Source organism: Ambystoma mexicanum, chromosome 2p (assembly GCF_040938575.1).
Source record: "Ambystoma mexicanum isolate Mex_15411 chromosome 2p, UKY_AmexF1_1, whole genome shotgun sequence".
NCBI classification, from domain to species: Eukaryota; Metazoa; Chordata; class Amphibia; order Caudata; family Ambystomatidae; genus Ambystoma; species Ambystoma mexicanum.
In genome coordinates this window covers 86,110,643-86,131,306 of record NC_090923.1, presented here as the reverse complement: position 1 = coordinate 86,131,306, position 20,664 = coordinate 86,110,643, and the positions used below count along the sequence as shown (strand labels likewise).

General features: G+C 47.3%; 1 protein-coding gene across 4 annotated transcripts in view; it reads right to left on the bottom strand.

Moving 5' to 3' along the window:
• IMPDH2 (inosine monophosphate dehydrogenase 2) overlaps window positions 1–20,664 on the bottom strand; it is a 603,389-nt gene that overhangs the window by 532,241 nt on the left and 50,484 nt on the right. For all 4 annotated transcript variants that reach the window (XM_069643304.1, XM_069643305.1, XM_069643307.1 and 1 more), the window contains one exon: window positions 11,805–11,879. In XM_069643304.1, the coding sequence (XP_069499405.1) occupies window positions 11,805–11,879 (75 nt within the window). The remainder of the gene's footprint in view (window positions 1–11,804; window positions 11,880–20,664) is intronic.

Below are 20,664 nucleotides of genomic sequence, written 5' to 3'. Positions count from 1 at the left end.
TGTCGGTGGATCAAAGACTGCCATATTCCCCAGAAAGCTTGTCAAATCTTGATAGCGTAGGTATAGACCCACCAGCGGTGAGAAAGGTTGGTAGAGTTCAAAACGGATGCACTTATCAATGTGTTTGCGACAAGTCTGAGGAAGGAAATGAAATAAACTATGGGTCAGTGTCCTCAGCATCTACGCTGTGGGACCATTTTAAGTGTTACATCCGTGGCCATTGGATTGCTAGTGAGGCAAGGTAGGTGTCCAAAAAACAATAAGGGCTGCCTTGGACAGGTGGAGGAGTTTAGGTTGGAATAGAAATACAATGAAAAAGATTGCAAGGTATTCATTTCCACGGGCCAACGAGAAGGAAAATACCCAAGGGATCAGACCCTGGCAAGGCCATATGTGGATGGGGTAAAACCCTGGCAAGGTTTTGGAGTGTCTTGCCAAGGTAGAGCGAAAGCATATGTTTATACACATCATTAAGAACAAAGGGTACAATCTCAAACAAAGCAACCCAGGACGTTTCGGTCTATACTCAAAGAGCAAAGCTTTGGGGCAACAATCAATTAGTATCTAGATTAAATCCGTCTCAATTCTTAACAGCCATTTACGAGGCGATGAAGATCAAAAATTGACTTCCCGAAGTTTTGAGAGACTGCCAGTCGAATTGTATAAAAGCGTATGCGTCACCTTTGCAACTTACGGCCTCAACGTGTTTAGCTATGCAACAGAAAAAGGTGTGTTGCTGAGTACGATGAAGGAAGCTTTGATTATAGTACTGGCAAAAGTTGTAAGGACCAGAGGGAGTGTGTGGGCTATCACCTGACATTGCTCATTGCTACGGACAAAATTCTTTCCAGGATATTGTCAAATAGGCCACTACCGATCATGTCCAAGTGAGTCCTAGCAGACGAAGCCGGGTTTATCCCTCTTAGATCAATGTCATATGGACTCAGAGGACTAGTCGGCCCTAGACCCCAGGATTGAGGCAACAACCATGCTTCCTCACGCAGGGAAGGTATTTGTAGAGTGGCCTTTACTCTTCGCGCTGTTCAGTCGGATGGGGATAGGCAACTACTCAAGCTGTTGTATAATCATCCTACTACTAGAATAAAAGGTAAATAGGAGATTCCCAGAACAGACTGAGCTAGAGGGGGGCACTTGCTTTTTGCTCTGTGTATAGGGCCTAGTTCGAGAGTGGCACCAACACTGGGGACTCAACTCTAAGTGCATAAGCTTGTCATTTCATTGTATGCCGATATGAGGCAGTTTTTTTAAAATCCTCTTGTAAATCTTATTCCAATTGTGGAATGAGGTTTTGGGATTCAGGGTCATGGATCAATGCCAGTAAATCGGTCCTGTTACCGCTTACTGTAGGCACAGGCAAGTTTGAGGATGATTTTGGGTTTCAATGGCATCTGGAGAAATCCCAATATCTTGGGCAACAATGGCAAGAAGCCCAGCGGTTTGCTTTCCAATAATTATGCAAATGCGCTGGCCAAAAACCGATATGTCTCCCCTTTCCTTGGCAGGCAGGCAATCCCTTATCAAAATCATTGCACAACTTCCCCCGCCGTCCCCCAGCTGTACTTATTAATGTCCCAATAGTGCTGTTTTTTCAAGGAACTGAATAGTACCATCAGAGGCTTTCTATGGGCAGGCAAAGGTCAGCTGACTAACCACACGTTGCCCCTTAATCAGGGTGGGCTTGCATTTCCCGATGTGAAAACTCACTATCTGGCCGCTCAGGCTCAGTTCTTGGCATTCTAGTATACAAGGGAGCCTGACAGACTGCATGGTCAGAGAGCTGGGGCAGCAATTGCCCCCTTAGTCGAGAACAGTTATTTCAAAAAGAGTGAAGCATAACCCTGGAAAGGAAATGTAGTGTCTACCACCTGCTGGGCTTGGATCCAAATTCGAGCACCATTTATTCAACATTGATACTGGTTGTACACATCCATGAGGTAATTTGTAGTGAGGAACTAGGTTTGTGAATCATGTGTTATGGAGAATTCTCTGTTAAGGCTAATTTCCCAAACCTAGTGAGTCCCCCAGCAGCTTTGCTGGATTTTTGGGGTTTATTTTTTTCTCCTGCTAAGAGTGAGACTCTTTCTCCCACTCTTAGACATGATTTGAGATATCCTTATGACTTTGTATGTGTTTTATGGACTATGGGGTCTTTTTACTCCATAGGGCTTCATGTGGTTTTTGGTATGTGTGTTACACAGCACCCTCAGTGCAGTAACACAAGGGTGTCATAGTGACCCCCAAACATAGACTCCATACCCTGGGACTGACTACTGTCTCCCAGGGCATGTAAAGTAACCATTGACTTTATTAGTCTCAAATTGTGAACAGAACCAGTACAAACCATCATAATGTGGAAGTACTGGTAGGGGTAATTCGATTTCCCCTGGGTCTGTTTTCCAAGGGGGCACTGTACAGTCCCCCCCCCTTGTTGAGTTTCTGGCTGGTGGAAGTGGTTACCACGCGAAATATTCCTTAAGAATATTTACTATGGGATTTTCCCATTCATTTTAAACACACCACTTTTTTGGTACAATGTTAAAGATACCGCCGGGTTATTTATTTAATATTTATTCCCCGGTTGGGTCTTTTTGCCAGGACTCGGTTTTAAAATGGCGTTTGTGTTCGCCTCTAACTCCAACCCAGGTCGAGCCCTTTGTTCCACTTTTGGCGGGCTTCTGCACAGAAGCCTCCAAAAGTGGTGCCACTCTGTCTGGATCTACAGGATGTGTGGGAGAGGGGAATAGGCACCCTGGACTGGGTTGCCTTGGCAACTCAAGTCGCACTCTTGCATGATTGGCCCAGTGGTGAGCCGCCCGGCTCACCACTTAGCATGTTTGAGTGACAGCTAGGACTGATGAATGGGGGTTTTCTGCATAAAAGCAGGGCTTTGGGGACTTGAACTTCAGAGGTCGCCACAGGACCTAAAGAATCCGAAGAGGGAGAAGCTGAGCCGACCTGCAACGACGACACCACCGATGGAGCCCTGCTGAACCGACTCACCACTTCCCAACGACAGAGGAGATCTTCCAGGAGAGTCGTCTTCCTTTGAGGTGGTGGGCTTAACCAGTTCGCCTTTTTCGCCTCCTGGATCGTCCTGTGGTCGAATCACCCGTGCCAAGCACCCCGGCGGCCGGATAGCCACACTTCACCACTACCGCGAATAAAAGGGTAGTACCTTTTAACCGGGAAACTCTGCGGCTGGTTTCTTCCCTGGCAGTGCAATGACCTCCAGCTTTCCTCCACATCGAGATCTTCTCTTCCCCTGGATGAAGCACCAACTTGCACCCGCTGCCAGGAACAACTGCCCCCGCTGGAGCTATCTCACCATTTCAGGTACTGTGTCCCGCCTGGTCTCCCTTGCAACAGACTGTCCAAGGTGTCCCGTAAATCCTTGACTCTCTATCCTGGGGTGACCTCGGCCCTGTTAACTAGCTTTTCTGAACTGACCCAACTCCTTTTTGAACTATCTGCAAAGACTTTTAAAGTGTACTCCAACTGTGTGATCTTGGGCACATTCCGCCTTGCTCTCTCCAAGAGTGGGCCTGGCCTATGAACTTTTTGCTCTACAGTAGACCCTGCCTTTCTTGACTTGCTGTGATTCTTTTAAAAGTGTTGGTATTGTGTGTTTTCCTATTTCTGCCTTTTTCCTCCCTTTTTAAATCATTATTGGAGTGCCATCTATGGTTACACACTCACCTCTGTTTTGCTAAATAAGTGGTGTACTAACCTAGACTTGTCAAATAATTAATCAGGGAGGTGTATATATTTCCAGCGACTGTTTGAACTTGCTTGACATATTAGTGCCAGTGTATTTTTACAAGTGTGTTTTTAAATAATTATATACTTTTATACCAAAGCTCTGGTCAGTGTTTGCTTGTGCTACTGTCTCTTTGTACCTAATGTGTACACTCTGTATACTGCCTGACTGCTTAGCCACAGCTACCAGGTAAATCTGGGTGGTGCAGACTGCTACCAATTGGGTTTACTGCCAACACCTGTAGTCTTAAACTTTTTGCAGTGGTCCCTAAGGGAACTGCACAGGTTTCTGCCTAACACCATGGTCAAGATTGGAGTGGACAGGGGTGCATATTTGTTTCCAAAGTGGTCAATTCTTAATGCTCAGTGAGTTTAGGGTGTGGGGTAGGACCTCAGCGTTAACCCATTTCAGATTTAAATATTAGCTCAGATATTCCCCCTACTCCCTGTAGAACCTCCCTTAATTGCCTTGCGCAGGATATCATAGCTTCAGATGAAGATGACGGCTTGGTGTCAATATATGCTAAACTCATGGTGGAAAAATAAAGAAGGGCACATGATTAGTGCGAAAAAGCTGTCGAAAAGATTGCTCATGTATATTATTGCAGCTGAGGATTGGAAGTATATTTGTACATAAACCACATACGTATCGATTAATAGTCGCTTTAAGCCAATGCATTTTAAATACTTGCATCAAATGGAGCAAATTATCTTTTTAAATGACAAATGGGGAGAAATACAGAAAAATTACCCAAACAAATAGAACTAACATACTATAAAGCCAGGAGGCTTAGTTGTAATATTAGGAATTCTGCCTTCCAGGGGTAAACATTTCCATTTGCAAGCTACTAGCCAGGCACAAAAAGTCACTTGCCCCCTCAATTCCTCAAATGCAATGCTCACCATTTCCAACTGCACATTTTGAGGACCGAGAAATCCCCATCTCGGTTTTCATTTTACCAAAACTCATTGCAACCCTTTTCAGCGGGCCGGATTACTGCCATAGTCTCCTCATGAGACTCGAACTCCTTTGCTCCTCTTGACAAGGTATTGAACCTTGCCATCTAGAAACAATCACCCTGATTCATGGAATTATTTGCGCGGAAAACGCACATTTGCGTGCCATTCTTCCCAAAAATCCCCATACCTCAAACAGGGATTTTCGGGCAGAAAGGTGCGCAAATGTGTGTTTTAGGTGCAAATAATTCCATGAAACAGGTTGAATATCTTTGGCCTCCTCAGCACACTGCCTTCATGCAGGGTGGCCATCTATGGAACACTGATCCTGTTAGGAGAGCTTTCCTATAGTCCTAGTGCGAGTAGGACTTTAGTAAACTATGCCAGTGTTTTGTACATCTCCAACTCTTAGTATCAGTCTGTACTACCTCAGGACCTTGGTAGTGGCAGAGCTGTCAGCCTCATTTTAAGAGGAAGATGTAGGCAAGTACACTGAACCTTAGACACGCATATCAAAGAAACTCTTACACTTATAAATCACACACTTATAAATCACACACACACACACACACACCAGAATGACTTCAAACGTTTACACTGTAACACTTCGGAATACACTTCAAAGGACACTTTCACTTTTGTGTTTGTTCGCGGTTACATTTTTTGCAATATTGGAAAAGTAAATGTTATCGTATTACCTGTTATTATGCACACCTGCGGTTTTTAACATTTTATACGGTACTACATTTACTCTGTAGTAAAAGGAACAAGTTACTTACCTGTAACTGTTGTTCTCCAGCATGGGTCTGGCATGGATTCACATGCTCATGAATATTCCCAGTCAGGCTTGGAATCCTCAGTAAAGAAAAAAATCAGTTTCGTTTCTGAACTGTCTTTCTCCTAATAACCAATCACTGGTCTCTGGGTCATACTGGCCCCAGCCAATGACTGCCCTCTACCCAAGCCCCTCTGGCAGCCATCTTCAAATTTGGTAGCACGTAAAGTGGCAGTAGGACCAAGAGAAGAGCTGCAGAGGGGTTGGAGGGAGGGTTTTGTATGTGAATCCATGCCAGATCCATGCTGGAGAACAACAGTTACAGGTAAGTAACTTGTTCGTTCTTCAGCATGGGGTCTGGCATGGATTCACATGCACATGAATACAAGAATACATAGTAGTACACATGCACAACCACGGGAGGAGGCAAGGCTCAACATTAAACATTACAACAACTCAACATTAAGCATCTCTCACCTCCTCACCAGGCTCACCTTCAAGGGAACAGGTTGCGCAGCACTGCCTGGCCGACTCTGGACTCCTCCCTGGAATCCCGGTCGACGCAGTAGAATCTCGTGAAGGTGTGCGTCGACCTCCACGTAGTAGCCCTGCATATGTCCAGCAGGGGCACACTAGACAGGAACGCCGTGGTAGCAGCGATCGCTCTGGTCAAATGGTCGCTCGGACGGCCGTTTTGCCAACCGGTAACGGTGCATGATGCAGCCGGAGAGTCATCTGGAAATGGAAGCCTTCGAGAGGGCCTTCCCTTGGTTCACAGTTCAAAAATTAAAAACAGCTGTGATGTCTTCCGAAAACTTTGTGCGGTCCACCTAGAACCTCAGCGCTCTAGCCACATCCAGCGAGTGCTAAGTCCTCTCAGCCGGCAACAAAGGCGACGGGAAGAAAATAGGTAACACCAAGGGCTCGTTGAGATGGAAGTCAGACGGCACCTTGGGCATGAAGGAGTGGTGCGTCCTCAGCACTACGCTCGTCTCGTGGAATGTCAGGTTTACAGGAGAGGGCCTGGATCTCTCCCACTCGTCGTGCGGAGGTGAGCGCCACAAGAAACGCTGTTTTCCTCAATAGGAATGTCAACGGTGGCAAATGCAGAGGCTCGAATGGAGGGCCCATGAGTCTGGTCAGCACCACGTTGAGCTCCCACACCGGGGCCTTTACCGGCAGGAATGAGCGGAACAGTCCTTTCATGAACTCCTTCACTAGGCCGTGCAACCAGTGACGACCGCCCCAGAGTTATGGTGTAGCGGGAGATAGCCGCCAGATGGATCTTGATGGAGGCATGCGCCAGCCCCGCCTTGGCCAGCGATGGCAAGTACGGCAGCACTTGAGGGGCCGTAATCCGTAGAGGGTTGATCTTCTGTGCACAGCACCAGACACAGGACCTCTTCCATTTATGCCCGTAGCAGTCGAGGACACCCTGGCCTTTGTGCAGTCCGCCGGGATATCGTAGCCTCCGAACAATAGTGCTGCAGGAGCCAGGCCTGCAGGTTCAGCAATCCCGGGTCGTGATGTAGGATGGCGACTCCTTCTCTGGTGAGATCATCTGCGTCCATTGGTAGTTTGACTGGGTGCGGGGGGAACACTGACAAGTCCAGAAGGTCCGGGAACCATATCTGCCTCAGCCACACCGGTGCGACGAAGATCATCCTGCACCGAGACCCTCTGAGTTGACTGATGAGTCGCAGAGCAACGGTGGGAACGCACACAGAACAGGCCATCCCAGGGGGAGGAGAATGCATCGCCCATGCTCCCTCGTTGGGGAAACCTGCTGGCGAACCTCCGGCACTTGGTGTTTGTCGCCGTCGCGAATATATCTGGGGGTTGCCCCATCGTCGGAATAGCAGATCCACTTGATCCTGCTGGAGTTCCCACTCATGGCACGAGCGCAGCTCCCTGCTGAGCGAGTCGGCGACTGTGTTCTTTACTCCTGCCAGGTGGAAGGGTACCAGGAACATCCCCTGGGCAACGGCCCAGTGCCACAGATCCTGCACTTCCTTGGATAGGGCTGGGGAAATGGTGCACCCTTGCATCGTGGTGGTGTTGTCGGTGCAGACCCTCCCTCACCACCTTGCACTTGAGGGACGGGAGGAACAACCTGAGGGCCCAGAACACGGCTCGGAGCTCCAGGACGTTGATGTGTAGCGATCTCTCCTCCGAGAGCCAAAGACCTCTTGCGTGGAGATCTCTGGTGTGCACTCTCCATCCTTCCAGGGAGGCGTCTGTCACAGTCTCCTGATGTGTCAGGGTCTGGAAGTCCATACCCGCCGCAAGATGTGTGGGGTTGCCCCAGCACCAGATTGCTTGGCGGAACGTCTCGAGGGAGATCTCGTCTTCGGAACTGCCCGCTGCTTGCATCCATTAGGCGTCGAGGAACTCCTGCAGTGGTCGCATCCGCAACCTGCATAGGCGCATGAGGTAGATGCACAATGACATGCCGAGTAGGGACTTGATGGACCTCACCCTGGCCATGTCCATGGTCGACAGCCGTTGTTCCTTGCCCAGGATGGCCTTCGTCCTTTCCTCCAACGGCGAAGCCAATCGCGCCACTGTGTCGAGTCTGGCTCCCAGGAACAGGGCGTCTTGCGACGGTACCATCTGGGATTTCGCGAAGTTGATCGAGAATCCCAGATCCGTGAGCAGTTGGACGGTCTTCGCTGTTTGTTCGACGGCGAGTTCCCTTGACTTTGCTCGAATGAGCCAATCGTCCAGGTAGGGGTAAACGTGGATCCCCTGCAGACGCGCCGCCACCGGTGCCAGGCACTTGGTGAAGACCCTGGGCACCAACTTCAAAATGAATGACAGGGCCTTGAACTGGTAGTGTCGCCCTTGGACCATGAATCGTAGGAACTTTTGATGTCCTTCGAGTATGGGGATGTGGAAGTAGGCATCCTCCAAGTCCAGCGACGATAGGATGTCGCCCTCCTCCAGCTGCCCCAGCACGTGCTGAAGGATGACCATCCGGAATTTCTGGGACTTGATGTACTTGTTTAGACGAAGGTCCAGGATGGGTCGCCAACCGCCATTCTTCTTTCGGACGAGAAAGTACTGCGAGTACACTCGAGCCCCGAAGCCTCTTCGGACGAGATCTATCGCGCCCTTTTTCAGCATTGCTCGTACCTCCAGAAGTAGCTTGGCACGTGGTTTATCTTCCTGGCCAGAGGTGGTAGACGGGGACACTTTCTTTGGCATTCCAAAGTGTCCCCGTGGGCCAGCACGTCCAGCACCCAACAGTCGGTGGAGATGGACTCCCACACGCTGATGAATTTTCGCCAGCCGGCCTCCCACCGGGGTGCTTAGGTGGGGGCCCCCGACGTCGTAGCAGGTTCAATCTTGCTTCGCCGAGGACTTGGCAACGTCCTCTGGCCTTGCTGCGGCATCTGTAGGCGTCCTGCGACGATGAACAGGCCGCTTGGCAGTACAAGGAACCGCCACCAAATCCCTTGGAGGCACCTTGAGACTTGCCTCCGGAGGTCCGAAAGGGTGGCCGTCGGAGAACCCAAGGCCCGGGCCGTCGGTGTCCACTTTGATGGCCTGCAGTGACTCGTCCACTTCCTTGCTGAATTGGTTGTTCCCGTCGAAGGGCATGTCTAGTACCCTGGTCTGAACGTCCTGACGGAAGTCAGTCACCTTGACCGAACCACATCGGCGAAGGCAAACGCTGTTGCCTGTCGAAACCCGGTGTGAGCGATGTCCGTGGCCACTGATGGACTGGTCCGATGCCACCTCGCCTTCCTGTAGGATTTCAAGGGCCTCCGTCCTCTTGCCTGGCAGGAAATCCAGGAGGGAGCGATATTGAACCACAGCTCCCCGTTGTAGCGAAGCCACGATCGCGAGAGCGTTGGCCGCTTTGATGGTCGTCGCCGCCGACGAGATGACTCGTCCAATGGCGTCCAGCTTCTTCCCTTCACCATCCGGTGGGGAAGTGGAAGTTGACCCCGTCACCCCTGCCGATTTCTTCTTGGCCGCTAAGGACACTACCGAATCCAGGGACGGCAGAGTTCTAAGGCACATTGGGCGGAATCTGGGACCTGGTACTTCTCATACCGGCCACTCTTCGCAGGAGCCGTGGACGGATTCTTGCGCAGTAACAGTCTTTCGGCCCAGATGTCGGGCAGCAACCGTACTTCCTCTTGGCCTACCGTCGTTGGTAGAGGAAACCCTCCTTCTGCTCTTCGGGGCAAAGCTGGAAGAGCTCTGATGCCCTGGCGATCATGGTGTGAAAGGAGCAAATTTCGTCGGGAGGGGAGTACCAGGGAGGGGGTGATGGGAGATGTGTCCTGTCGTCACCACCATCGGCGTCCGTCCCCGTTGTCGCCGTTCCCGTCTCATCCCTCGGTGGAGGGGAAGGAGGTGAAGGCTGGAAGGGAGAGGGAGAATGATGTCGCTTCTGCTTGTTCAGTGGGCTTCCTGACGGTCCATGCGCTTCCCGACGGTCCATGTGCCGCTGGATTATCCACTGGGGGTAAGGGCAACCTTGTCCTCATCTCCATACACAGGGTCTGGATAGCCATCAAGATTGCTCCCGAGTTGTCCTGTGGCATAGGCATCGGTTGCAACGGGAGCGACGGCTGGGGAGCGGGTTCCTTTGTCTCCTCCAAGGCCTGCTGCTCCTCGTCGGCTCCACCGTCGCTTTCTACGTCCACCTCGTCGGGATACCTTCCGTAGGACTGGACTTCCTCAAACCTCTTGTCAAGGATCTTTGCAACGCCAGCCAGCTCAGCTTCGGAGGTGGTATCTGTGTCCGTTATGGCTACCGTACCCCCCCCGCCCTCTTTCTCCTCCCGGGGTTTCACGGGGGTCTTCTCGATAGGCTGAAATGATGATTCCCTCTGGGGGGGGCAGGGAAACTCTAGGCCCGGCAGTCGTCTCCACTGGGGTAGCCTCCACAGGCTTCGCCATGGGTGCCACGACTCCTTCGATCGAGGCCTTCGCCGGGTGAATCAGGGCCTTTGAGACCTTGGGTGCGCCTGAGGCCTTCACCTTAGGGGGGGAAGGTCGCTGCCTCGCTCCCCCTCGGCTGTTGTAGGGGCATAGAAAAATCCGAAACGGGTCCCCATTGATCGGAAGTAGAATCGGTGGAGTTTGAGGCTCGATCGACCGAAAATATAAGAGTAAAACGCAGTAAAAACTTGAGAGCTATAGCACGAGGACTCCCAACACTTGAACGTGCGTCAAACATCTGAAGATGGCTGCCAGAGGAGGGGCTTAGGTAGAGGGCAGTCATTGGCTGGGGGCAGTATGACCCAGAGACCAGTGTTTGGTTACTAGTAGAAACAAAACTGATTTTTTCCTTTACCGAGGATTCCCAGCCTGTTGACAGGGAATATTCTTGAGCATGTGAATTTATGCTAGACCCCATGCTGGAGAAACACACATTAAAGTCACTTTAAGGGAGGAAAATGGTTAGTGTAACTTTAACCTGGTTCAAGGTTCTAGAGGGTTTCTTCGCAGAGAAAGTTTTTGAAGTAAAAATAATTACAAAACAGTTGGTAGAACACATCCAACAGCCTTAACTAGGAGATTGTCCAATGAGCTTCGGGAGAGATACTAAGAACTGTAGTTGCTCGTGGATATAGAAAAATAACCTTAAAGGTGAACCCTAAAGGCCCCAGCAACACTGCCCATAAGGAACTGCATGCTGCAGTAGTAAAAACACTGATGCATTTAAGAGCTATGGGGCAGGCAGACTCCATAGTACAGGTTGTATCAAAACAATAGAGTTCCAAATGGCAGATCCCACAAGAATGAACAAGTAGAAAAAGGCTCCACTCATTTAGAATTGAAAGAAAAAGGTCTAAAACTCCAACAAGTGCTAGGGGTCTCACTAGGAGAGGGGATGAGGCATAAAAATGATAAATCTCCCCAACGGCTACCTTTCTAGACTCCTTCCTGTGCTTCCATCATTGGCATAACCCTTTCATTTTCCACCTCCCAACCAGGACTCCCTCCTCCTCCCTAAATCCCCCCCTCCTCCTACTCCTCCCATCGCATACGCACCAAAGCCCAGTGTCTGAAAATGTAGCAGGCGGTACCTTGTAGCAGTGGGTACTGCTGGAATTTGGGTGGCTATATCAGGGCGCATCGAGAAAACTTGGAGCATGGTTAGTGCTGGGCATCTGCTGGCATGGACCTTCCCATTTAAAGACAATCTAGAACAAGTCAAGTCGTTCCTAATCTATGCATTCAACCACAAGCATCCCTGCTTGCACTTCTAAACTGTAGAATCATTTCCCCAGTGTCAGTGGTTAAAAGCCATAGATGTATTTCAATAGTTTACCTTTACTTTGCGAACTTCATTTGCTTGGAATTCAGGAGTACAGTTGTGATGAATGAAACCAATTCCTCCTGTAAGCTGTACACAAACAAAAACAGATGCATTTTAATACCAGATTTTTCAATCAGTGCGATTGTGCACATCATTACAAATTTAGCAGGAATGGTTGACAAAACCCATTGTAACTGGAGACCATTGACAATACCAATTCACATTCTGGCATAAGTCAATTACGTTGATTCCATGATTGCATGCAATTTTCTCAATGTCTTAGTAAAGAGTTGAAGAGATAAGTGCTCTCCTTAAGTGGGCCAACCTGCAACTTCTTTTTCTTCAAAACATATTTAACATACTGTGGGAAATGTACTGTTCGGGGAGTTTTCCTGAAGTCCCACTTGGAGGTAAGGCCTTTAAGTAAACAATCTCAGTGGTACGTAGATCGCCAACTTTCAGTAGCAATCTATACTACTCAAGGACCTCGGTGAGGGGCAGAGCAGTCAGGCCTATCTTAAGAGGAAAATGTGAGCTGTAGGCAAGTACACCGTACCCAATCAGTAATGCACAAATGTGCATTAAAATATAGATCCTATATACACACACGTCATTGTTAAATACTTAGCACAATAAACCAACACGCATAGGTATACGCAGTCCTCCATATAAGGTGCATACCTGGCATTTTTACGCATGAAAATATTGTCAATACAACAGATTTATTATTTTTCTGTGTACTTTAACACACTGGTTTAGAGCAGAGAGCAGTGCAAAGGTCAGGTTACTTGACAGAAACCAGGAGGCTTCTTTTGATTTTTATCTACATGGATGTAATTGCAAGCCACCTCTGAAACAGAATTTCTCTGAAGCCTTTCAAAAAAGAAACTGCACACTGAAAAGGAATGGTTTCTTTCCCTTCAGATTCTGCTGTGTTGATGCTGATGGATCAAACAGAAGCACTGTGCGTATTGATTTTCATAAAACTTTATGAATGTATAATAAGATGGACAAGTTGCAATTGAGAATATTTTGTAACAAATTGTGCTTTTTTCCAGTGAGAGCAAACCAGTATTGCACAATTGTATTTTTCAGAGTTCCGGTGCTGTGTGCATAATCATGCAGAGATGCATAATTTTTACACTTCCAATTTAATATGCAATCTAATTATAAAAACAGTGTGTAAAATTATGAATACGCACAGTCTAGTTTACATCCATTCAACCTTGTAGTCAATGGGGTATATTACTATAAATGGTCAGTGGCAGCAGATTATTTGCTCAAGGGTAAGTCATTACACCAAACACAGGTGTTCTAGCCTCTCAAATCTGCAAGGCTACAATTGCAACATCCAAAACCTGACTTCAGGGAGTACAAGCGAAAAGACGAATGAAAGTTACATTGTTAATTGAAATAGAAACACACCAAAACCTGTCCCTGTAATAACCCAGATAGGGATTTAACTTTATGTAGCGCTTCATGAATGGCTTGTCATACATCTAGGTACTGTGATTATTATACCTCAGTCGATACTCCGTTAACCAACCTCTGAAGGATGTTAGCCAATAAGATAGCTCAGGTGGTTGAGCACTCGATGCTGCAATCTGTGCATGATATGTAGGTTGCAGGTTCGAATCACGGCTAGGCCAACTCAGCTTTTCATCCTTTCAAGGTCGATAAAGGAATAGACTTTGTTTTGGTGATAATTATGACAAATATGTTCTATGTAGAGCGCTTTGTCAAAAGTTCTATATGAATAATGTGGGATGTATTGCTATGCTATGCGGCATCACCCTGCCAGTGTGGGGGAAAGAAACAGCAACAATGGCGGCAAAACCCTTGTGCGCACCAAAAACCTACAAAAACCGACAAAAACCATGTGCTTCAGCACAGAAAGAGGGATGCACAACCTGCCACCCATGGTATATGGGCAGTGGAATGGAGCACACCTTGCAGAAATGTGCCAGTGGGAAGTGCAGAGAGAGAAGCAGCACTTTGCAAATGAAACCCAAAAATGTGCCTACAAAGGACATTTGCTTTGTTGCCGAAAACTCCAAAATGCCTATAACACTTTCTTGCCTGGTGCTAAAATTCATGTATCAAATGAAACATTGTGAAACATACAAAGTCTGAAAACTGACAGCCTCTATGCCAAAATCTGGGTACAGTATCCGGAGCGACCTGACTGACAGCTGTCAGAGTAGTACTAAGGCAGTTTTAAATTGACCTCAAAGTCGAAAAGTCTGCTGAATTAGCAAACAGGATTGTTGCCAAAAGGGAATACAGATTTTAGTTGTGTTTTTGATTCCACGGATTTTAAGGCCAAGAAAGAAATGTATTTGTATGTGATGCAACAAATGTGGGTTTTGTTAGGTTTAAGTAGTAATTAGCTTGGCTGAAGTTGAAATAACTGGGAAAGCTGGTTTTTCCCCAGAAGGCCTTCCCCAAAGCAGAAACTCACGAGGAGGCGTTATTGCAGGGTAGGACAGAATCTGGTCTACAGAGAGCAAAGGAACAATGACAAGCTGCAGCTCAGGAAACTAGAAGTGTGAAGGATCGTAAATGGCCTCTGGAAGGAACAAGAAGGAGCATGCTCCTGGACTGCAGGAAGACAAAAGAGGCGGAGCCAAGCGAACATCTGTTAAACATGAACAAAGAAAACATTTTAAAAGACTTATAACTTGCTATTCAAAATGGTGAAAAATATAAAAATTACAGTTAATTTAATTTCTGGCGGCACGTGTGAAGAGGCGGCAGAACTCTGACATGTTCTGGACAGGAATGGCAAGATATGTGGTTTTATGCTAAATGGATTACTGTTAGAATTGTGAAAATGTACACGCATATCCCTATGTTAAACACGCACATTTGTGGAAATTGGCATACAATTTGGACATTGTGTACATAGCAAAAAGGACAAAATTCTGTAGAAAGTTGATAACAGATCCTACAGCTGCGAGATTTTGATGAGCAGATACTCCAGAAAATATGCTGTGTATGTGATTTTTATAGAGGTTGCACATGTGCAAATATGTGTTTTGCCAAAATTAGACTGTTCCAGTGGCTAGGGGTGGATTCTCAGAATCATAAAATTACACTATAAAGATGACACTCTGTTCCTCTCCTCCTATCAGGGCAGAGAAAAGATTCTGACCCAATCACCTTTCACAGGGGCAAGCTTAGCTAAGCCGGCCCATACACCCCTTTGTGATGTCATTAAGGCGTAAATAGAGGGCAGATACGGACTCACTGATCCAGCCACCTTCCTGATTCCGGCGAAGCACTCTGATCCAGCTTTCTACATCCAGCTTGAAATATTCTTCCAGATGCCAAATCTCTTGCCAGCAATAGAAACTATTGATGTCCAGCAAGGCCTCAATCCTCAAATGTATTCTACCCACTCAGTAAAGCGCTGTGTGGTGTGATAAGGCCTTTTGAACCAGTATCCAGAAATTCTCTGGCTTGCCCGAGGAACTCGTCATCCAGCTGATCCTAATACCCACAGACTAGGAGAGCAGATCTCGTGCCATCCGGTGCCGTGCTGTGACCAGAGCGTCTTGCTGACCCTGTCCAGTCCGATGTGCCCAGCTGTCAGTCCCTGATCGATCCGATTCATGGTCCAGAATCCGGACGGTCCAGAATCTTAAATCCAATTGTTTTGTGAGTATTCACAGGAAGCAAGAAACTGTTGATTCCCGTGCATTATCTTGTCCCCTCCCAACCTCTGAACTATCCTTACTTCCATAATCAGTAATATTGTTTAACTCTGTAGTGAAATCGTATTCTGTCTCTGTAAAGGCAACCTTTTCCTAGTCATGTAGTCATTTTGTCAACTTTGATGTATTAATTTCATTCGAGTGACCAGCCTAGCGCTCCAGGGTGGACAGCGAGGAACCAGGATTGAGTCGCGAATCACTCCTGACTCTTGCGTTGTGCCGTCCTAGCGGCTGATCTTGAATGCTCTAGTCCTAGTCAATATTTTTCTTATTTTAAAACTGAAGCCTCTTTCCATTCTCCCACCTATCTCGCAAAAATGACCTTTACTAAAACCTCTATAACTCCCTCAGTTTTTGTGATAGAAACGAAATTTCAGTGCAATTCTCCCGTTATCGCGAACGGAAAAGTTTGCCGCGAATTTTCATTTTGAGAAATTTTTACATGTGTTAAATAGCTTCTATTTGCTTCCGACTTCCATTGTTTTCTGCTGACCAAATCATTGCTTGTGCGCAACTGTTCAAAGCGGCTCCCGTAGGAATTTAGAATAATTGAAGCATTTTTCCACACATTTAGAGTTCTTGCTCAGCCACTTTAAAAGTCATTCTGACAGTTGAAAAGCCCACTTCTAAGGGGAGAAGGGGGAAGTGAGACACTGATCTGTACTATTCCTGAATACCTGCTCTCTCCTCCCATCTCTTTACATTGCCTATTCGGGGGGTTGAGGGATGTTACAGGGGGAACTGCTAACCACAGTGCTATCTGATCTGAAGCAACACAAGTATTTTCGGTGCTGCATTTGTTTGGCTTATTACCTATTCCTAGTGTACTAAAAAATATCCAGTGTTCTGTCACCCCATTGGTGATGATTGTTGTGTACCTATTAAAACATATTGCGATTAAATCTTAAATACCTAATTAAATATTTACCTTTGCAAACCAGCCTCATTCCTGGTTCAGTGTGACCGAGGGGGGGGGTTCCAGGAGAAGGGTGCGATATGAGTGGTACATCGTTCAGAATATTTTACTTTTAGACAAAATAAATAAGGATTTCAGTTGTGCACTACATGCTGGGCTTTGACTTGGGTGAGTGCCGGATTGAAATCACTTACAATAACCACTTGACCATTAGATTAGATATAGAATTTAGCATGGAGTCCTTGCTTCTGTGCACGGTTGTATCCCAACATTGGCATACCATTAGGTAGTAATAGCTCCAGGAAATTAGGACTTTCATTAAACGTCAAAAGACAATTCTGCTATCGAACCTCAACACACAATTCATGTTTGCTTTACTATGTAATTGGCTAGATTTTTGTGATTTCAACATTTAAATAAATACAGGAGAGATTACAGGGCCAGACCTTAGAGAAATAATGAAAGGTGTATTCTGTCACAATGCAGAAAGCTGCCGCATAGTAATTATTTCCATACAGTTTTTGCACACGTCAGCTGGAAGTCACATACATTTTACTCTTGCAAAGGAGTAGTCATTTTTACTCTTAAAATCACATTTACTCTCAAAGTTTAAAAATAGGGAGTAAAATACTCCCACCTCAAAATCTTATCTGGAGCACTGGGTATACTTTTCAATACTTTCAAATGTTCACTTCTTAGTTGGTATTTGCTGAACGTATACAATTGTTACAGGAGTTTGACAGTTCTGTCTGCAATACCGTACACCTACAAAGTAATACAGTAATTGTATTTAGTCTGCATACACATACAAGTGGTGATTTTTGGGGAAGGAAAAACAGTTGGTTAGTGTTATCCTATCAGAGCTTCAGGTACTAGAGGCAGTTTCGCAGCACAACAAGTCTTTCAAAGTATAAAAAGGCAACCCTAGCTAAAAAGGCAGTTTGTATCGGCTTAACATCTTGAAAAGCAGTAGCAATCAAAAGTTCCTTTGCATGCTTTCTAGTTTCTAGGAAGGAAACTAGAAGAAAACCTTGGAGACCCTGTTAAAGGACTCGAAAGGGACACAAGCAACGGCTTGAGTCAGAAGTAAGAGGGTGTTGCCATGGACACCTATTGCACTCCAATGCTGTTGAGCGACTTTCTGCAATCAGGTAAGCAATACATTTTTCTCCACAGAACCTTAGGTTAAAAGAAAACGTTTGTGGTGGATGCTCCGCCATGTTGCAGCTCTGGACCCGACCTCTGGATTGCTTGGTCTGATGACTGAAGGACGGGTCTCTGCAGCAATCTCAAGGGAGGATCTCTGGCACGTCTTTTAGCAACTTCTCTGGTCACTGCGGTCTTGGCGCCTTTTCTGCAGCACCAACAAAGGACGTGATGCACCCGGTCAATCATCTTCGCTTCCTGGCGTCCAACACTGAGGGGGTCTGGGCGAGGTGGATCAGATTTCTGGAAGGTCCTTGAAAACTTGAAAATTCAGCCTTTCCACAATGATGAACTCAAAATGGACAGCAGCTCTCCTGGCATTAGGTTTGCACAGCTCTGGAAACTCTCAGGACCTCGGGAGATGGCTCAAAACAAAGTTAGTCATGGGACTGGTCGTTCCCATCAGTCAAAGGGAAGGAGTCGTTCTCGTCGGAGCTCCTCTGTCGCACTGAAAACAGGGTAAGGACAGCAGTGGTTGCTTCACTGTGTTGCAAAAGGTCTGCAGGCATCTCTGGTCTTATTCGGTCACTTCAGCTTTCAGTGGTCAACTTACTCTTTCCCTCCAGGAGCCTCCCCTTTTATACAGTTCCAGCACAAACTCCTCTGCAATCTCTCAGCAATTTACAGAAAGGGGCGCTGGCTGTCCAATCAGCAAGTGGGAGCGGATTCTATTCAAGCACTCTGGCAGACAGGACGGACACCCAAGGGTTTCCGCCAAAAGCAAACCACACAGAACCTCCCCCTCCCAGAATGGTAGAAAGGCTAACAATGTACAACCATGCTAGCAATGGGGAAAAAACAAGGGAGGCACCAAGTTGGTACTTGGGTGGCCCTATTGTGCACTACCGAGGCTATGCACATAGCCTGCAGTGGATAAATTATAAAATAGTTGGTAGGACACATCTACTTCCACCAGGCATAACTAGGAGGTTGTCTGACTAAAAAGTCACAGGAGCAGAGAGAAGGGGGATTCTAGGCATCCACTTGCCACTCCACATAAGGTGGTGTGTGCAAAAGGTCTCCAGGTGGTGACATATTTGCCATATCTCCCCCTCACTTACTGTACTGATTTTGTGTGATCAAGATATCCAGGCTTTCACCCACCAAATCTGGACTACCGGGCCCTCCACTGATTTCCAGTTACGGGCAAATGTTAGTTTGGCCGCCAGGAGGAGGTTCCCAATCAGCATAGTCATGGAGCCCGACAAAGGAAAAGGCCGATCCCCGTATCTGACCGCCTCCCCCCCACCACCACCCAGGGATCCATTGGAAGAGAGAAACCAGTGACATTTGTGGGAGGCGTTATTAATCAAAGGAGACCCACCTTCCCACACATCCACGCCATACGATACGATAAATAAAGTGAGCCCACAGTGGGACAACCATGCCAGCAATTCGTCGAGTATTCGGCAGATATGTGCTGCAGTCTTTCTAGTGCTCAGTCACATTTATAGCAAATTGTATAGGAGCATTCTCCGTCCGTCGCACATCTAGAAGATTTGAGCATCCCTGCCCATATTTTCAGCCAAGCATCATCCACCATTGCTCCACCCAGGTCTTCTCGCTTACGCATATACGGCAGACATACCACTGGGTCCCCTGTGTCCAAAATATGTGAGAAATATATCCCCATCGAGAGCCCCGTCTGAAGTGTCGATTCAAATGCGTTCAACAGCCTAGTGGCACCCCACTTCACGAGAGGGTGAGAAGCCCAATTCCGCAGTTGAGTGTAGCAAAATCTCTAGTTTTCGGACAAGGCAAAATGCTCCTTACACTCATTAAAAGGTCGGCTGGCAACCATCCCTATATAGTGGTTTTAGACTAACCAGCCTTCCAGCCAACCACACCACAACTCCCCTCACCTAGTCATTGTCGCTGTCAGTAAGGAGAAACCAGATGCCCCAGTCATGCTCTCCTTCCTCAACATAAGGGAGATGCTCCAACGCCACCGGCAAGCAGGGCTGTTGAATAGTTTCATATTTTGGCTTTATGCTAGCATCACCCCAGGAAACCACGTGAGACCCAAGCGGGCAAGTTACAACGAAACAACTGAGACCCCCAACCCACCCAACCTTATTGGTTTCAAACACCTTTCTAGAGATCCTAGCCCCCACTTGTGACCTCAAATACATTTGAGAATCTTCCCGTGTAATGTGTGAAGATCTGCGTCCAGGACCCTGACGAGCAATGTCAAACAGATAAAGTAACATTGAGATTAGGTTAATCTTAAATGCAGCAATCCTGCCAAACCAAGATATGTCCTGCCCCTCACTCTCCTCCCAATCTAGTCAGGTCCTCAGTCAGCTCTTGAAATAAGGACAGGAAATTATGACAAAAAAACCTGACGTCTTGCTTGCAATATGCACGCACAGGTAGGGGATAAGCTCTAGGGACTACTGTATCGGGGCTAGAGAAGATACCAAAAATCTATTCTGCGGCTGCAAAGAGACATCCAACCCATGTGATTTATCATAATTGACTTTGAAGCCAGGGGGTCAGCCAAAATCCACCAGTTCACACAGCCACGTGGCCAAGGGGGAACAGGGAGTCTGCAGAGTTAGCAGAACTTCATCCGCATATAGAAAACCTTTAATCCATACCCCCCAGTCACAATCCCTTCAATGGCCGCATTGTTCCTAATGTGGCAAGCCAGGGGTACCATGCTCAGTGCAAATATCAGTGGGTCCAACGGGCAGCACAGTCTTGTCCCGCTGGCTATCAACAGGCCAGATGAGCATCACCTGTTGACACCTATACAGCTGGACTGGTCCGGATAGAAGGCCATGACCCGTGTAATGAACCCCGGCCCTGAGCCAAACTGTACCAGAGCCCCCTGGAGATACCCTCCGTCTACCCTTGCAAAAGCTTTATGTGCATCAACGGCTATTATCCCCACCTCAGCACCCCAGAGCGGTGAATCCATCTGGACCAGGGGCCTTGTTCTTCAGTGACTTAATGGCCCTTTCTACTTCTGCCAGCAAGATCCGTCCTTCTAAAGCATTGCGCTCATCTGCAGACAACCTCGGCAAGCGCA